The sequence below is a fragment of the Idiotropiscis lumnitzeri genome, chromosome 5 (genome assembly GCF_059441095.1).
Source record: "Idiotropiscis lumnitzeri isolate Australia: NSW breed Sydney's pygmy pipehorse chromosome 5, RoL_Ilum_1.0, whole genome shotgun sequence".
In the NCBI taxonomy this organism is placed as follows: Eukaryota; Metazoa; Chordata; class Actinopteri; order Syngnathiformes; family Syngnathidae; genus Idiotropiscis; species Idiotropiscis lumnitzeri.
In genome coordinates this window covers 13562232-13582309 of record NC_142395.1, presented here as the reverse complement: position 1 = coordinate 13582309, position 20078 = coordinate 13562232, and the positions used below count along the sequence as shown (strand labels likewise).

General features: G+C 41.2%; 1 protein-coding gene across 8 annotated transcripts in view; it reads right to left on the bottom strand.

Moving 5' to 3' along the window:
• The window catches only part of celf6 (CUGBP Elav-like family member 6), a 174315-nt gene that overhangs the window by 25797 nt on the left and 128440 nt on the right, over window positions 1-20078 (bottom strand). For 3 of the 8 annotated variants that reach the window (XM_088297173.1, XM_088297177.1, XM_088297176.1), the window contains exons 5-8: window positions 19505-19584; window positions 5597-5770; window positions 3032-3179; window positions 553-702 (exon numbers count right to left, since the gene is read on the bottom strand). In XM_088297173.1, the coding sequence (XP_088153299.1) occupies window positions 553-702; window positions 3032-3179; window positions 5597-5770; window positions 19505-19584 (552 nt within the window). The remainder of the gene's footprint in view (window positions 1-552; window positions 703-3031; window positions 3180-5596; window positions 5771-19504; window positions 19585-20078) is intronic. The other 5 variants (XM_088297179.1, XM_088297180.1, XM_088297181.1 and 2 more) reach the window with 3 other exon arrangements.

Sequence of the window (20078 nt, the reverse complement as noted above, 5' to 3'; positions counted from 1 at the left end):
GAGGAAATCTGGCTTAACTGACTGTGGCGAGCCATCGGGGGTAAGATCACACTGAGAGATGGCAGATAGTTGGGTTGTCATCCCGCTCAGTTCTTCAATATTGCCTGTTCGACCCAGATGTTTGCATCAAATATTAATAACGTGCCAAACAAACCACTTTGTAGTTCATTACAACTGCCGCTCTCTTTGCATAATACACAAGAAAGGGAGCGTGAGTCCTGTCACTTCTCCAGGAATCATTCTCAGACAGCATCAAGGCGCTCAGGACAGGCTGACGCACGTCAAATTAACCAGAATGGATTGAAGGGTGAAATGATTGATTCATCATCATATGGAGGTTGGCCGCTCTGGAATCTGCCAAAGATGCAGTCGACTGGCCCTGGAGTTTAGAAGGCTTCAAATCAAAAAGATAAGTCGCAAGAGGATAAACTGGAAAAAAGAGCTGTCTGTTTTTTAATCGTAACATGAGACGCCATTCATCGTGTTGCATGTGACATGTTGTTCATTAGGTGACACAAGAAATTCTTTGAGCAAAAGACGTTTTCAACTCACCTGGGTAAGGATGAATGCCGTTGGTGTAAATTGGCTCGGACGTGGGCTGCCCATTGGTTTGTGGCGCCAGGGCACTAAAGCCATTGACCCCGATGGGGGTGGCTATGCTGGGGACGGCGGTTGCATTGATGCCTGGGGGTGTGCTGGTGCCTGCAAATAAATTGAGAGAGTTTTTGGGGGGTGTAAAGAAATGAGAACAACATGACGCAGACTCAATACAGAGCAACACAATTTTTGTAGTCTGTGCATCACTGCGCATTTGTATCGGTCTGCTTGAATTTTTTTCTCTAATTTCCATATTAAGTCAGAGTCTTTCGGTTCCAAGTAAAGACAGTCTTTAGGTCCCAAATCCAGTCCGAGATTTGGCAGCGCTGTAACAGCCTGTTGCTCCGAGTTTGCCTTGCTGGTGATTGTTTGTATGCTGTTGTCGTCACATTTGTCTACTCTACGTCATTAACACTGGACGTTGCTCGGCCGCAGGGAAAAGTAGGGTGAGAGAATGAGTGACAAGTTACGAGCCAACACCTAAGGCGCACGCACTCACACAGACATTTGGACTAAGGAGAGAAAATGAGAGCAAGACTCGTAATGTTCACGAGACTCAAGAGAGTCAGACTCAAGTCTCGAGTCTTAAGTGGACGAGACTGGCAATTTGCATTTCTCAAAAGTTTGCGACTTTAATCTCTCAAAAGTCTGAGTTGTGAGTATTCATTTCAGTATCAAACTGTCCCTGAACTACCAGCTCAAATCCCAATCATAATGTGAAAAACTCGGATTATCATCATTTCCAATTCAAACAAATTGTAAATGATCATATTTGACGATAAACATCCAATGACCCATATATGAGTCTCAAGAAGGAGATTGTAGTGCATCTTTTCAATGTAGCAGGCGGACTGGTGTCACTTTGTAAGCGCCCTTTTGTGCTGATGGATTTTTATTATTTTTCTAATCCAAGGCGAAGGGCGTTCAAAACATCTGGGATTACGTTTGATAGGCATTACCTGGTATGTGTAGGCCTTGTGGATTACAAATGCTGCGTACAGCGGCCAGACACTTTATTTAATGTATTTGCAATGACCCTGCCTTTCTGGCTGCCTGCCTACTTAGTGTCGAGCCGTCAAAACAGTCTTTCGTGACAACGGCCGAGAAGGTAGTTCAGACTGAGGTCCGGGATTATCGCTTTTGAGTCATCGCTTTTATATTTGCCAAACCAAGGACTCGAAATCCAAAGTCATCAGGATTGGCGGCGTTCCCAGAAAAAAAAAAAGCTGTCATGTAGAGCGAGTGACAGCAAGGCGGTGAGAGATAATGAGAGAGCGAGGAAGAGTGGAATGCAGCTGCCAATGACTGTGGACGGAATGCCGTACATATCCTACCATCATAGGCTCCCTTCAACGCAGGCTTCTTTCAGAACGGAAAGCGGAATCGTAAAAAATGCAACAAGGGCACATGTACAAAGACCTTGGATGAATTTATTACCTCTGCTTCTTCTTATAATCCTGCCCGTAAAAATCTGTATTCCGGCACTCACTTGGAATTCTTGAAAGTGCTTGAATTTTTTAATGTAGCTTTTTCAAGGCTTGAAAAGTGTTTGAATTCCGAATGCTTTTCTGCCAAAGACGCTTGTGAATCTTTGGAATCCAAAATTCTATGTAAGCATAATATATCTCAATTCCATTTGATTTTTTTTTTTAGTCCACCCTAATATTAGTCTAGGATTATCTTAATCTGTTTACTGACTCATAGTGATGGTCAACATAACCCCATTGTTGACCTAAATGTTTGATTCCTGGTCAAATGAATGGGTTCTGCGCTAAACAAGGCTTTACATGTCACTCCTGAGTTTTTAGGTAACGAGGCATGAAACAAAGGCCTGCTGCGTTGAAGAAAACAATACAGAACAGTTTTGCTAGCCACTTATTAGCGTTTCAATACGATTAATTTTCCATGAACACGGGATCTTTTGCCTCGCTTTTGATCCCGGCTAAAATTATCCTCGTAATAATTGTCTACTAAAGATTGTCAAATTATGAACGACGGATCTATTTAAAATGTATGAATAGCCTTTCTGAAATGAATGCATGGATTATTAATCAACCCATCAGTGAAAGAGGAAAGTGCATTTTTATTGACTACACTGCAAGTGCAAATCTCACAACCGTGTCGAGTCACCCTCTGACCTCTGTTTGACTTCTCTTCCTCATGTTTAGTATGTACTGCATGTTCATTCCTATGCTGTTTTACTCTTTCACTGTTTCGAAATTCCCCGTGATCCTTCAAAGGCTTACGGCTGATTTGACCTGGACAGGCATGTATGTGGTAAATGTAGATACTTGAAGGTATCAATCTGTTGCACAGAAGAACTCATGGAATCTCACTGGTTAACAACTCAGCAGACAACAACAAATCAGTTCATTTGGATAAATATGTACGTTGGCCAGGTGAGGACTATTGGGAAGATAAATCGCCCTCATACCTGAGGATGGTGTCATGGGAGTCGCCACCAGTCCGTTGACATTGAACGCTGCCATTTGCTGCATTTGTGCGGCAGCAATGGCCGCCATGGGGTTCAGGTAGGACCCTTGTGTTGCCGCCATCAGGGCTGCTTGCTGTTGCATCATCTGCTGTAGGATTAGAGATCAGCGGGTGGGGGAAGGAGGGGAAGGACGGAGAGGAGAGTGAAATAGCCGCGGGAGCAGAACGTGTTTACTCTCACATCTCTGTTTACTTGGCCGGCGCCTTGTTCTTGGATCGCATCGCCCTTCGGCATCACTTTCCAGCTACCAGTCCGTAACACACTTCTGGCCTCATTGTACTGCCTCATGATCATGATTATGCACTGATGATTCCATATTCTACCTCTATGGGAATTATACATGAGCTGGAATTAGGGAGGGTAGTGGAGGGATTCCGAATGCGTGAGTGGGCGATTCTCACCTGTCAGGATGAGTTGTTAGCTACCGCGTGAGTGCAAAATCTCACAGACTTCTAACTCGGGCTGTGACTTTCATGTGTGAATATGAAACGGCGGTGGTGATGGTGCTAGTGCCAAGGGGGAGGGCAGGGGGCTGGCGGGGTTTGTGGGTGAGCCTGTGTTGGTTCTCGGTAATGACATACACTTGAGTTTTGAGTGCAAGGTAAAATGTGTTGGCGGATGGAATTCACAGAAGTAATCCTAAAAAAAAGTGACTTGAATGGGAACTAGATAAGCAACACAGCAATGCCAATGCCTACATATGATAAAACATTGCATAAATAATCGTGTAAAAAGACAGTGTCATTCTGTAAAATGTATTACAGATTTATGAGCCAGAACTTTAGGTACACTTGCATGATATTATTACAGGGTGGCCTCGGCTTACAAAAGTCGGAACGGCCATATCACCAATGTAACAAATTCATATTTATAAAAAGACTTCTCGGCCATGACTGTAAAACAATCAAATAAAAACCTGTATGTACGGCGGTAAAGTCCTGTTGTGTGTTCTTTCACTGCTGTATAAACTCGCCTGAAATGTCGTAACTGAAGCCCCCCCATATATACACTCAAATAGAAACGGCTGAAAGCAAAATGGTGCCTTCAAAGAATATACGTCGTGAGTCACTGTGACATCAGTTGAATCACACACGCCCCAGATTTTGTTATAATCTGCCATGGAACAGGAAATAACCTGAATCTTCCGCTTTAGTTAACAGTTTGACATGTTTATTTGTGGATGGCATTCATCAGCGCTTTAGTCCGTTTCATAAGTATTTCAGGCCAAATGGCGTAGAGAACGGATTTACCAGTACCACGTCACGTAGATGCCACCCACCCGACACGCAGCCAAATAAATAATAAATTAAAAAATAGAATTGTGTTGTATACCTTTCAGACTCACAGACGACAATGACATGTATCCCATTTTGTTTTTATTTCACCGATCGCCACACTGTGCATGTGTCTGTTGGTTTTCTTTTTTTTCTTTATTTGGCTGTGTCAGCTTGAGCGGCGTCTGTGTGTGACCTGGAAATTATGATGCCGACGTTATTGTCTGCGACAGGGGACGGACTGGGCCCGCATGGCTCGGACTGAAATACTGACGGGAACTCATTGATGGACTAACGACACCCACATTTGTTTATTTGTTTGTCGGGTGGGCAAAGTATAGTGCCTTGTGGATATAACCCACCATGAAAAAATCAACATCAATATCCGCTAGTATATCTTACATTATCCTAAAATGTGTTATTCATTTATATAATCAAATAATTCGTTGGTTTATTGAAAAAAAATATTCTAAAAACACACTTGCATTTAACCTAATATTTATTCTTTTTCTTAGTTTATTATTAATTCAAATTTAAATTGGAATAATAGAATGATTCATAATATTTTACATCCACACGCACACACACACAGTTTATTTCTTCTTTTTTTTTTTTTTAATCTTCATCGATGAATGAATTTGACAATCTGTTTGTTTTAAAAATCCAATTTGGCCTTTGAGCACTGTTGTTTGTCCACCCCTTTTGTTTGTGGCAAAAAAAAAAAATTAACATTCAGGAAAATGCCGAAAAATGGTTCAGTGTATTTCGCTCCAAGAGAGGGTCTAAATATAAATGCATGTTTATATGGTGCAGTTTCACACCATAAGAATAATCATATGGTATACATTTGGTACTGTATTTTGTGTTAGATTAGACCAGGGGTGGTCAATCTTGTTCCGCGAGGGTCGCTGTCCTGCCTGTTTCCCATTTGTCCCCTCTGCAACACACCTGATTCAAACGATCATTATCATTATCCAGCTTCTGCGGACTTTACTGATTATTTGATCATTTAAATCTGGTGTGTCGCATTAGGGAGAGATGGAAAACAGGCAGAGCAGCGGCCCTCGAGGAACAGGATTGAACACCTCTGGATTAGACTGTGCAGGTGTACCAAAGGTTGTGGCAAGTCAGTGCATTACTCAAACAAGTGGACATCATCACATTCCTGGTGGGAAAGAAGCGAGGTCAAACCTTCAATGACAAGCGTTTTGTTTTCTGTTTTCAAGCTCACCGTCTCCTCCCCCGCCGGGCTGAGACTTACAGCGTGAGAGTAGGCGCCATAGGCCCCAAACTGGATAGTCATGGGACTGAAGATGCCGAGCTGACCCGCCATCTGGTGCATCCGGCGCAGGGTCCGCTCCTTGTCGGTGTCTGCGAATTTGACCACCAGGCTGGACGAGGCGCCCTACAGGTAGGCACAAACATTGTAATATGTTATGTTCATGTTGTGCGAAATGAATTACCGTAACTGAAATGAAGTGTTGAACACATTTGGACATTTGTCGATATTGGTTTGTTGTGTTTTGGTTAAAGTGGCTTTAAAAGTGAAATTACAACTGACAACAACAATAACCAGCTTGATTCGTGAAAACTTTTTTTTTTTTTTTTTTTTTTTTTTTTTTTAAAGATGAGTGCACAAATGGAATCAAATATTTCCACTTTGATATATGTCGAGATTGTATCGAGAAGTCCATTATTGAAGAGCTCTATCTCATAAGGAAAGGGCACATTTACCATACTGACAAAGTTCTTACAATAAAAACAACAACAAAAAAGTCATTGCATCATTCCGTCTCGAACTGAGCTATACTATATTGACGTGATTCGGAATCTCTCTGTGTCGAACCAAATCAAATCCTTCAACTTTCAAATTGAACAGTTTTAAGGCGAATATATAAGTTATCCCATATTTTACTCTATTTGTATTGCGAAGGAATTGCTCCACAATGTAACCTAGGTTTGGACCACGGTAATGAGAAGACCCTCAGGACATGACTGCAGGAGGATTGGATCAACACTGCACACATTATGTTGAAAACCGTATTGATTCGGCTTTAGTTGAAAGATGCATACCCTTACTGTTTAGCCAGACTGTTACTACGGCTAGTCTGGGTTATTATTCTCGTGACATATTAACAAAATGTCGTCAAAATCAGTTACATTTCAGAAATACAATACACAAAAAATACTGACATTGATTAATAAATGTGTGTTTGCTCTTTGAATATGTGGAACACTAGTTGAATATTTCTATTTCTATACACACACACACAAGTGTATGTCCATGTCTACTAAAATGTGATTAAAACTGGGTAAGTGGGTTCAGCGCTTCGGCATGGTTCCATGCTCTTGTCAAATGAATCCCATTTTGGTTATCATCTGTATGTCTCGTGTGCGTGTGTGTGCCATTATTTTCCCGAAGGAATTGCCTTTCTTTGATATAATTTGAACAACATGAGTGTACATAAGTGGCCCAATACAAGTGGAGAACATGCTTTGCCTTTTTTTCAATGGATTTCTTGAAATCCATCAAGGAAGCCAGTGGAACTGAATATGCAACCATTATGACTGCAGTCATTTAGCTGTCATTATTAAATGGAAGACAATGGTGATTGTTGCGGGCTTTTGCGAACTTTGAAACTCCAACAGAATTGTGATCCTAACCAGATCCCGCAAAAGTCCCAGTTGTGGGTAATTAGATCTGAACAGAGCCTTCGGCAAATGAAGGGTGAAGTATTGACTAATGGATTTACCTTATAGCATATATAGTTCCATATTGATTTCCGCACCCCTGAGTTTGCATCCAATTAAGTAATTTCAGAAACAGAGACCAGAGTCGGGTCGTCATGTGACATCCAGGGCGGAGAAGGTTCACTGTGACCGGGCTGCTGTTTAATTAAAAGCTCTGTCTGCTTGGAAAGAGGAGCAGGACGGTAGGACACAAGAACCCCAGGGGATCAGCCGGGATATGATTAGTGGGATCATAAAAGCAAAGACATGACTAGACGAGATCAAAAATGTGGGATTCTGTTAGAAAATGTCTCATGCTGACAGGGTCAGTACAAATTGAGGCTTTGGTTCAGATTTCTATTGTCTCCAAGAGTGTGGAGTTTAAAAGTGGGAGTGAAGTGACCAATGCTGTCATACACCTGTTTCTCACGCATGAATGAAGTGAAATTGAGAAAGCTTCACCCAGATGCTCCCCATGTCAGATTGCATGAGCAGGAATACTAGTTTTATCCCAACAAAAAAAGCACAGAAACATCGATACCTTTGCCCTCTACAACCAAATAATGCGACAGAGCAGTGAGGCATCACTTTATTGTGCTGGAGGGTTTTGTGTGAGCCAATGATACTAGGAGATAAGTTGTCTGGGACTTTATGCCCCAGGCAGAATCAACCACATGTCTGAGCTGAAGAACCAGACAAAGCACAGGTCAGACACTGTAAGATAAGTTAAAATATTGTACCATGTCTGGATGTGGATCATTGGAGCCCCTCCTCTGGAGCCAGGCCTCGAGTTTGAAGGTGAGCACCAGGTGGTCAGGCCTGTGCCCATGGGACCTGCCTGGGCTCCGCTTAAAAGGACAATATGGGTCCCCCTTCTCATGGGTGTACCACTTGTAAGGTGGTAAACATAGTCGCGTTCGCCTCGACACATAGCTCAGTCTCTGGTACCCGGACTTTTGAAAGAGACAAGGCGCTCCTCCAGTCTGGAGTAGCTAATTTCCCTCCTTGTTTGGGTGAAGAGGATGGGTCCTCAGTGTTTATTGTGCTTATACACCAAGCAACTGCTCAGACAACCCACCCTTTTGAGAGTCCTTGGAGGGGGTACTGGGGAACTATTTGTTGAGGCAATGCTTACGTGGGATATGAGAGTGAGGCCTGGATGGGCATGATTAGGAAGAATAGCCACCCTGCAATCAGGACCTGAGTTAGATCTCAGATTCAGGAGGAGTTTTGTGGTTTTCGTCCTGGTCATGGAACAATAGAACATGATTACTACATTGGCAAGCCCCTTGGGAGTGCATGGAATTCACCCCACCAGTCTAGTTTTGTGGACTTGGAGAAGGCATTGGACCGTGTTCCTCTGAGAGTTCTGTTAAGAGTGCTTCGGAGTATACCGTACCGAACTCACTGTTCGGCCCCTCTACGACTATGTCAGCGCATTGCCAGCTGTAAGTCGCACTAGTTTCCAGTGAGGGTTGGACACCGCCAAGGTTGCCCTTTGTCAACAATTTTGTTCATAACCTTTATGTACAGAATTTATGGGCCCAGCCATGGCATTGAGGGGGCTCGATTTGGTGGCCTCAGTATTATATTTCTGCTTTCTGCAGATGATGTGGTACTGTTGGCTTTTCTTTATGAATGGCATTCATTTCAAACTGCTGATTGTTAGAACTCATCAAGATGACGTTTGCGTCATTTCTGTCGTTTAGCTCAGAATACTAATGCTAAATAAATGCTCGTAACAAATGAACATGCTTCTCTGGCGTTTATGCAAAAACATAATTCAAACTTAAAACTGTCGGCGCAGTGATTAGTAAAGCCAGAAATTCATCTGATCGCCGTGTGAACATTCAGGAGCTGTCAAACACTTTTCCTACCCCTGCATACGTCGCGCAACCACATTGGTTTCGACTTGAATTTAGCTCTGATTCAAAAGTACCACATAGGAATCATTCTTGAAAGAGGCTGTGATTGATGTTTAAATAAGTGGTGATTGTATTACTAGAACTCAGATTTCCTCCTATTACATATATTTTAGTGGCTATTAAAACCCAGAGCTTGCTGGCTGCTAATAATTGTACAGTCAAACCAGTCTGGGGAGTATCAGTGTGAGCCCCCAAGGGACATTTCCGATCCTATATTGTAGGCAGCGAGCGTTGCTCCTGAGGCCAGGAGACAGCCCTTGGATTTCTCTCCTTCTGTGTCATTTCAATTAGTTAAATCAATACTGCGACATGGCGGCATTAACAGAACTGTTTTATTTTCCATTTCTAATTTGATTCCACTGCACTTCCTGACCTTTTTCCACTTCTTCCTCAACTTTGGTGGCCATTTGAAGGTGCCAGGCGGTTTGGTTTAATGAGGCTGACGATGAGCAAACATTGTCCGTCTGCTTTGCTGCCAGTTTAGCCTGCCCACTGTGGCGACAGCGCCTGGCATTTCGCTCGGCTCCACCCCCGCTGCATTCTCATATTCATTTAATACCTTGCGAAGAATGAGTTGTGACAATTGGAACAGTCAAAGCCTAAGGCAGCCTGGGCTGACTGAAACAAAACTAAATAAATAAAACGGGCCTCCACTTTCCCCAGCCTAAATTTCACCCTCGATTCTGATGCATTCCGACGAGATGCGGGGCCCATCTCGTAGATCGACAGTTTCCATTAACAAAAAAGGAGGAGCGAGATGTGTCCGGGTAATGAAAGGACAAGTGGCAGCCAACGACAAATAAAACAAAAAAAAAAAATCTCATCCCGACTGGATGCAGAAAATCCCAAACTGACAAACAAACAGAATAATAACCTTCAGCAGCACAAGTCCTCATACCTGGAGAGAAAATGAATTTGCTGAATTTGATAAGGGCCAACAGGGAGCCGTCACTTTTGACAGGTACAACGAAGGAATTTGCGACGGGTTCAAAAACTAATCTAATTTCTTAAACAACACACTTGACTTGTGAAAATCTCCCCATATTGGATTTTATATAGGCCGGGAAACGTGGCAATGGAACAATACACAGCGGTAATTGAGGGATTAGAACTCGACTTTGCCCGTGGAATGGCATTAGTCTTTATCGCTGCAGTCCTTGCGACTCAATTGTGTGTAAAATATGTGCAAACAGTTAAACAGCCTCATTTTCATCCATCTTGAGCAACATTATGTAATATTACAGTAAGACCTTCTCTGGAGGGAAAATAAGCACACAAATTATCAATAATAACAAAGTTTTACCTCCCACCGGCGGCAAATACTTTTAAAGGATAAGCGAAAGTTTGTTGACACATTGAAACTCGGGGTGTTAATGGAGCATGTGTAATGAATTAATTGAATATATGATAGCCAGTTCTTTTCGAAATGAGTCAACTCCCACTGGGCCTCATGTTGCACGGCTGGTAAAACCACTCGGGAAGGTTGTCGCTCATTAGCGGTGCATGTTGCTGTCTCGGTTTGGCCTTTCTGCTCTACCCCCCAAAGACTGCTGCAGCTGCTGAGTAAAGCCGCATAAAGCCCAGAAACACAAAGGAATAGGAATACTGCCATTTTTGGACAAAATGAGATCGGCCATTTGCCTGTGATTTGTTGACAATATACAACATTTCCGATACAGTAGTAATTGGGGAAGCGTATTAATCCTGGGAACCATGGTCTCTACAGAGGTGCTGTTGATTCAGGCTCTGCTAGTTTTCTTACAAAAAAATTGGAAAATTGATCTGCGTACAAATTGATCAAGGCAGCATTCAGCTGAGTGCAACTCTGGCATGGAAGCAGATGTTGACTACAGCCTCTATCACACCGGCCAGCTAAGCTGTCTTTTCCCCAGACTGATTTACTGTGTGTGAGGTACAGATGTGAAGTGAGTGCTTGAAGTCGAGCTTTTGAATTTGCCAACTTCTGACATTGTAACAGAGGTGCCAAATTTTACAACTGCCAAGGAAGGACAATGCATTCGGTGCAGTTTTGTTCTGTGCATTGTGTTTGTCGGTTCCGTGGAGAGAAAATGTTTTGATTATGGGGGGGAAAAAAAACATGAACACACGTTTAGGTGTTTATTTGGAAGGGACTAAAAGAGTATTTTCATTTTCCTTTCCTTTCAGAAAGGAAACATGATAGATTTTCCGAATGTGTTCACATTGCAGGCATATCTGATTCAAATCAGATTCAATCTAATTTTTAGGAAGGATTGGGTTTTTTCACCCTTTGTCTTCATCTCCCCAAACTAGTGAAAAGGGGGATGGGGAAGATAAAGATAAAGGCTTTAACTCATTTACTGCCATTGACGGCTAAAGACGTCAAAGATCCATTTATTTATTTTTTTTACTTGTCTGGTGGTGAATGAGTTTACGGGAAGTAATGCGATTGGACCGTAGCGTTGCTCCATCCGGATTGGAGGACGTCGGAAATCTCATGCAGCATGCCACAGCTTGAAATTCCACAACACCTCGGCGTGACGTTTGATGCACTACACGTTGCCACGACAATGCTCTCTGGCTGGGTTTTATCTCTCATTAATCCACAAGTAGACTATCACACACACCTGTACGCTCGCTCTTGTCGCTGCCAACGCCGCTGAGGCTCCACGGGGCCTGTCAGCCGCGCCGTGACAGCCAACATGACAATGGCGGCAATTTGCTCGCCGCCCGCCTGCCTGCCTTACCCTCGGCGCATTCTATTTTGAAGTTCTGCCACACGCATGTCTCTTTAGCGTGACTCAACCGAGACGCTTTGTCGTTTGAGTTAATTCCGGAAGCACCTGCAGTCTGTAGTAGACATGAATTAAAACTTTGACCTCATTTTGGCAGTGGTGCGCAGCAACAAAATGCAAATACTTTATTATTCTACATAAGTGTTTTTTTTTTTTAATTTTGATTTTTCTGTACTTCACTTGCTTGTTCAATTTTGATGACTGTTTACCTTTACTCCCAATATTTAAAATATACATTTGTTACTTGTTGCTTCTATTAACTAATTGTATTTAGCTTGTTTTTCGAAGCTCAGTTCAGTTCCTATTGTCCTTCAGAATTTAGCTTGGAGCTTTGTTTCTTGTTATTTTCAGTACAAGCGCTACATAGGTTAATCAATGACAATTATTCTGTGTGCAGGAATTGTGCATAATTGAATGTAAAAAAAAATTTACTACTTTTTTTTTACTCTTACTTCTTAAATCAGTTATTAAACCTGAAAATAATTTTCTATATTCTGCTCACAGACTTTGAGTACTCCCACCCTCATGTATTTTGGGCCCCTGCTTTTGGGAGTCACGCTTATTTATGGTTTTGTATGTGCGTGCCAGGTAGCGCAGGTGCGACAGGGAGAACATTAAGAGATTCTTTGTTCAATGTTCATGCAAACCTCACAGCTGGCAGCAGCACGCCGAATCGTGCCTCCTGCTCTGCGGTTGTTGACGACATGTGGCAGTGATATTATCCAAATTAACCGCATCTCTCTTCCCCTCCCTGTTGATGGCGTAGCCGTAGTTGGGTGCCTATTAATCTGGGAGGAAGTTGGATTTGGGGTGCAAAGAGGATAACAGGTGCAGGGATAGTCGGGAGATTTAGTTCATCAAGAGTATTAGTGAACTTTTTGGATGGCTGCTGTTGATCTGTTTGTGCAGTCATTTGTTGCCGTGGACAGTTCCTCTGCAGCGGAGCTCAAGCGGCTCACTGGCTCAAGCTAATGCAACGATTGCCAAGGCTGCAGATGTACGACAGAACTGTACAGAAGCCTGTAAAAAGTAAGCAGTCCATTGATTTTCACGAGCATTTGTCCTCTATTGTGACATGGGGGACTACGTGAACTAATGTTGGTAATTCTAAATTCATTAAAAAAAAAAATACTGAAAATGAAAAAACCTGAACCTTGTTACAAAAAAAATTATAAGTGAAACGGCGATGTTAGCGCAAAACATTGCATTGATATTTTATATTAAAAACAATGTCATGAATATTTGAATGATTAATTTAGTCACTGGATTTTGCCCCTTTCTGCATCAATCTGACTTTGTACTTTTGCTATCAATAATCCGGTCAAGATAAGTGCGCTAAAACAACCCGGCAGTGATTGGTCAGCTCTTGTCTCGCCATTTTTGATCATAAAGTAAATGGGGAAGGTGTGATCTGAAGTATTTGAAGGACAATTCTGCGGGGCACTGGTGATGCTTAAAAGACTTGGCTTTAATAAAGCTATTTTTAATGTAATACACAATGGCACAAAGTCAGTGATACAAGATGCATCATCAGACGGTAAACAAATCAATCTAATTCTATTCAGTATGATAATTATCGGGTTGGATTTTTGATCTTCATGGTTTCCATGCATGTAAAACTTCTACAGCGCAACTGCTCACAAAGTTAACCAGACATATTTTCCGCCCTCGCGCCTTCAATGTAATGCAAAAATGGGGCTGCATCAAAAAGAAGTGTAAATCACATCTGGTTTCATGGCTGCCAGGAAGCATCCGTAAATATTTATCGCGGCACATCAGTGAAGTGTGTGAAGAGTGAGTGTTTGCCAGAGACAGTGTGCGTGCATGCGTGTGTGCGTGTCCTGCCGTACATCATTTCGTACACTTACACGGCCTTGTTTGAGCGAGTCGGAAGCGTATCGGATTCATAATTAACTGCCGCCTGACGACAGCTTCCGGTTCTCGTGGCCCCGTTTTCCAATTCCCAAATAAACACCATCCAGTGTTGTGCAATTTATTATGTTGAAGTAAACAAAAACATCCTCTAAATTGACACCTCCTACTCCAGAAAAAAAACTGCAAAAGGACAACTATTGTATGGCACAACGCTGCCCACTCCTACAGCCTTGTCCTTGCTTCGTAGTGTAATATTGTTGCCAGTGGTGCAGGGAGACTGATAAATGGCACGTGTCCGACACTATTATGACGGTCTAATGGCTTCATAAGAGCCAGGCTAAAATATTAGCAAAACTGTTAAGGTAAGCCACCTTAATAACCTGACCTTGTTTTGCAGATCAATCTCACCTCCGGAGAGTGCTTGTCAACGTTATTGACGCACTTGTTAACCAACCCGTCCAATCGCCGCCTTGAAACCTCCCTTGATAAGTGTTTTAAATATTTAATATACGCTCCGTGACATTGGCTAAACTGAACCCATAATTCAGCCGCCATGGTCCTTTTGCGAGCTATTTTAGCGTCAGCGCTACATCTTGTGTGAAGTCTTTTTACCTTTCCGCGTAGTCTATTGCTATTAAGTAGTCAATAACTGCACTTTTTCTTTCATCTATTATACACCTCCCCCGGCTTAATTATTTTTTTCCTTCAATCAAGTCATGAATTGGTCCTGAGGGTTTGTCCTCCCCTTTTTGAGGAGCTCATTCATCCAAACACCAGCGAGGGATGAGGTTTTGGTTTATCGTAGTAAATACAGGGGGGGGATATGGCTAAATGTGTTTCTTCATAGCGGCTGGGAACATGGAAGTTTTTTGTTTACTTGACTAAAGAGAGCACCGGCGGTTTGAGAGGCTGTCTCTGTTTGGACTGTGTAAATATTCGTGTAAGGGTGGAGTTCCAACCGCTGCTGTTTTTTAATTGGTTGATGCAGAATCGTTATTTCTGTGTTGGGCTTGGGCTGCATTTTTTTCCCTTGGTTAATTATAAGGAAAAGAAGTAAATATAAATTTCCACTTAATGATTAACTAAATGGTTTTCATTTTTCACATTTTACATTTAAAGTGTGCAGAGCAACCACTCTCGAAATATTTGTGAACTTTTAGATAAATCTCTCCACGTAAAGTGATGTTAGAAGCACAGCACAGTCAAGTAGAGTAAACAACACACTTGAGTAAGCCTGATTTATTAAAGGGATCGTGTTCTTTTTTGGTTTTGTTTTTTTTTTTTCCACTTTGACGTGTTTTTTATATTGGTTGTTTATTAAAGTAGTTTGTTTTTTTATTTTTTAAATACTTCATATTTATTTTAGTTTTAGTATTTTCCTTTTTTTATTTTTAAGTGTTGTAGTGCAAGAAGTATTTGTTGAGTGCACTGCAATAAAAAAAAGGTCACTAAGTGTAGTGCAATAAATGAATGTACAATTGTCAAATGACCTTCCTTCCTTCTATACTGATGTACTACAATACTGAAATAAATACGTATAAAATGAACAGCAAAAGTTTATGTAGGACAAATCGACAATGATGAACAAGGATTTTTTTTTCAATATTTAGTTTTATTGAGGTTTAGTTCTATTTCAGCTAAGTAAAAGGATTTTTATTTAATTTTATTCATTTTATATTTTTGTTTTTGTATTTGTAGTTATTTAGTTTGTATTTGTGAACTAGTTCAAGAATTAAATAATCAACTCAGCCTGTAATTAACCCCAAATACATTTTCCCGATTCTTGATGGCTGTTCCTGAATTATTTATTTTTTTTTGCTTTCTAGCCAAAGCTTGAAGCTCTAGTGTTAACACTGACTTTTATTTCAAACTGTTCATGACTCAGTGCATCCACCAGTCCAGTTCCATCTGAAGAAAAACAGCATCAATGCATGAAGCTGCCACCATCATGCTTCACTGTACGTGTGGTGTTCTTTTGATGATAAGCCGTGTTGTTTGCAGCAAGCATACCTTTTTGAACCCCCTATGTAACCCCCTACAAACAGTCCCCCCTCAAAAAAAAAAAAAGAAAAAATATTTACCGAGTTTTCATTGAACCAAAACAAAATTGTAGGAAAATGCTTGGTGAAGCCAAGCTGGGGGAAAAAAACAAATTGAGTTGTACAGTTTATAAATCACCGTAATTCTGGTGGGAGGAGGTGGGGGGGGGTTATTTGGTCTCTCTTTGGTCATCTCAAAGATTTCTAACTTTTTCTATCCCGTGAATTTGTTTGATCGTGAGCATGACTTGCATAGCTGTTTTCCAAAAATGATGTTGCTCACTGTTGCCAAACGCATTCTCCAACCTAAAGCCCCGAATTATACACTCATTTCCATTTTCAGGAGGAGGTTAAGAGAGGCATTTATCTTATGACGGAGGCCTCTTTAGCCTGCATGGAAAAACAGTCCTATCTCCTTGTGATAAGAGAATACTTACGCATGCTTTCCCGTTTTCTTTTGCCTCCCACACGTACGCCATCATCCCACTTTGCACTTTTGTAGATCAACAAACCCTTGTGACAATTACGTACTAAATCCTACGGAAGGTTAAGCAGCATATTTAGTTTGAGGGTGGACTGATGGGACCATCACTTTGCACCCAAGATTTCACAAATAGAGCAGCACGACAAAAATGTGATATGATTTGTAATTTGTTGTAGTTGAGCTCCAGGCTCATTTATACTTTTTTTTTTTTTTTTAACTTCAGTTTTGCTGTCATTTCGAGAGAGCGTTTTGTCTCTTCTTTTGAAGCGTCATAATCAAACATATGTAATATATTTAGCAAATTGAAAGCAAATACTCTTTTTTTGGGAGGGTTACATTCCATGATCTATTTCCACATTTCCACCAATATGACTTTTTCAACTCCCTTCCGATCAAAGTCTCATCCTTGTCATTTGCATGAATTATGTAAGAACCGTTTCACATTAGCCTCTGCATCCTTCTTTGACCGCTGATTGAACCGTTAACTCGTAAATAACATCCCGTATAAGACATTTGCGGCACAATGTCTCCCGGGGACACATTTAAGGATGCGTGTGGCGTGTGCGCAGTCATCGTGTCTTCTGGAAGACTCGAATGGAAAGGCGATCTGTTTGCTGAGGAGCGAGTTTGAATAGATGCAGAAAGAACGGATAAAGTGCAAAGAATTGAAAAGGCACTGTAAGGAGGCCGATGCTGACTGTTGGGATCTTTTGTCTTTGATAACAGTGAAAAATGTCTGCGGTATGTCTGTAGATTGTTTGTAGATTTTAGGTCCTTGCAATAGCAGTGGATATCTGCCTGCTTGGAGAATATTTACTTTAAAGATATTATACATGGTAGAATCAGCATTTTTTCTTTTTATTTCACCAATCCGGTTTGGCTGACTTCAAACTTTCAAACAATGGTACCCATTACAGTAAAGATGAACATGGGGTATTACCAGAACTGGACAAAATTCATTCATGGTGGGGGGAAGAGAAAGTTATTTCTTAATAGATGGTATGTTTTAACCTTTTGACTGACTTTAACCAGTTCCTTGCAAGATGTTTGACTTCTAATGTTTTTTAAACGTTGAAATTGTGTTTACTGTATTCGAGTTTGAGCTTGCTGTAACAATATGTATTTTCAATGGGTAATTTAAAGAATCATTTCATGAAATCTAATTTTGTCATGGCAAACTAATTGCTTAGAAGTTATAATGAAATTTCATGTTTTGGAAAGCTGCGGCGTCGCAGTCAAATTGAAATTCTTTCATCTTGAACCTTTCAAGAATACTTTATTTTCACCAGTGCAGCGTATCAAGTTTCAAACTTCCAAACATTGATGTTCCTCAGGGCAGAGATCTGAGTGGATATTCGTATGCTGCCATAGCCGTAATATTATTCCAATATTTTACACGGAAGCTCTGACCATGGCTGAAGTGACAGCTGAAACTGTCAGCAAGGAAAGAGTTTTTACTCTTCACTCGGGAAACATTTTTTAAAAATATGACCATAAATATATATTTTTTTTGTCGAGAAGAAAAAAAAAACAGGCCAATAATATTCCGATCAGTAAAATATAAAATACACATCTAATTTTTTTCTCTTTTTTAAATTTTTTTTTTTAACAAAAATAACAGACATTCACGACCTCAAGAAGATACTTTTCTCACGCCCTTGGTCAGATTCCTCTCAACTTTCCCAAACAGTTTCTATCAGCACTTTCTCTGGTTGTTTTATAGGGACGGCACGATGGATAACTGTTTAGCACGTCACAGTGCAGAGGTGCAGGGTTCGATTCTGGCTCCGGCCTTCCTGTGTGGAATTTGCATATTCTCCCCGTGCCTGCGTAGGTTTTCTCCGGGTACTGCGGTTTCCTCCCACGTTACAAAAACATGCGGGGTAGGTTAATGGGACACTCTAAATTGTCCCTCTGTGATTGTGTGAGCGCAGATGGTTGTTCGGCCATGTGTGCCCTGCGATTGGCTGGCAACTAGTTCAGGGTGTACCCCGCCTACTGGTTGAAGACAGCTGGGATAGGCTCGATCATGCCTGCGACCCTCGTAAGGAAAAGCTGCTTAGATGATGGATGGAAGGATGGTTATTGTATGTTTGAATACTTCAACCAAAAATGAGTAGAAAATGTCCCAAAGTGCCTGATTTATACTCATGTTCTCTCTGCTGGTCACTTTATGTCTGATGGATGCCACCGCTGCCTGCCAAGAGCAATTTTATACAGCAAGCCAACATGAATGGCCCTCCGCCAAGGGGACCGACCTGCCTCCGGTTCTCGATTTGTCTGCCTTCGCAATCGATGTGAGCACGCACAAAATATTCCCTCGGGACTCATATCGCAACTCTCTGAAGGAAAGCGCATGATATATATAAAGGTCCCCGTAGCAGGTGAGGATTTAATTTGGCCTACTTTAAAATTTAATGTGTTTACCAGTTCTTGAGCGCTCCACCTTAGTCAAAAATTATATCGCTTCCATTTTGATGACATTTATCCACCATCGATTTGATGTCATTGAAAAGAGAGTGAGATGATCTGAGTGTCAAGACCTGATTGTTTTGTTGTTGAACAAATGCAGATGACCTGCAAGTTACTTATATTCTGGTCAAATTCATTTATTGGTTTGGGACAGAAATTATTCAAGAAAATGCCACAACTGAAAAAGTTATTCTTCTATTTCTTTTTTTTGTGGTATTAAATAATCGTTTCCATATTTTTAAATTTTTTTTGCAAAAAATAAATCATGAGAGTTTTAGGAAATATTTAAATTTGGAGCATTTCAAAGAATATTGCAAATTGCTCCCATAAAGTAATAACAATAAAAAAAAATCAAATCACCATCAATTTCTCACATAATCTAATTAAAAAAAAATGTAATCAATTACCACACTGATTTGTAACAATGAATGTGGCCACATTGAGGCAGTGTGAAAAATTCTGGACATATTTTTTTCTTTCCAGATGCGACCTATTCAACAGGTACCAATTTGCTTTGAGTGTCATGAAGCATTTTTTGGCATTGCATTGTATTCTCATCAACTTGAGGTTACAATACCTTCCAAGTTATATCCCTCAAATTCCATCTTGTACTCTAAGACATCTGTTTCCTCTGAGTGTAACCGAGAGCTAATTTTACAAAACATGTTAGTACTCCAGGTTGGACTGTTCAACCGGATCAGATTTGCAGTACTCTCACATTAGCATGACTTAGTAAAAGCGAGCCATCTTGTCCAGACTGGTGATTAAAGCTGCTAAAGGATTAGCATTAATATTAATGCTAATTCTGTTAAATGTGTGTTGGGAGAGTGCATTACTTACAGGCATGGTCTGTCCACCGTGCAAGCTGTTGATGGCAGCCTGTGCTTCTCCATGGCTGGAGAATTTGACAAAGGCACAGCCTGTAAACGCACACACAAGAAAAGGCGAAACAACATCAGGCAGATGGCCTTGGATTTATCAAGTTTGAAAAAAAAAAAAATCACCAGTTATTGTCTTGACGTTATCTGATCTATAAATATTTTCTGGTCACTTGTGTGTTGGGATCGTCGCTAAAGGCATTAGAGGCCTGGAACATCCCGTCCCTCGCCCCGGCAGCGCTAATTCCTCAGGCTTGTTTGTGAATATTAATCTGTTTAATATTTACACATTGTGATTTGTGTGCAGTCACTCATAAAGGAGATTAGCGCGACAATAGTGCGGTCTTATAATCGGCCTATCCGATGGAATCGTCGCTCCCTTCAATTTAAGACGTAGGCGGCGGTGGTGGTGGAGGAAGCAATCTGGGGTGGGACGGCTTTTTATTTTTGTTGCCTCGAAGGACGTTGAAATCATCTTAAATCTGTTGTGTGGTTCAGGCTCAGGAAGGAAGAGTCAACATGAGAAGTTGTCCGGA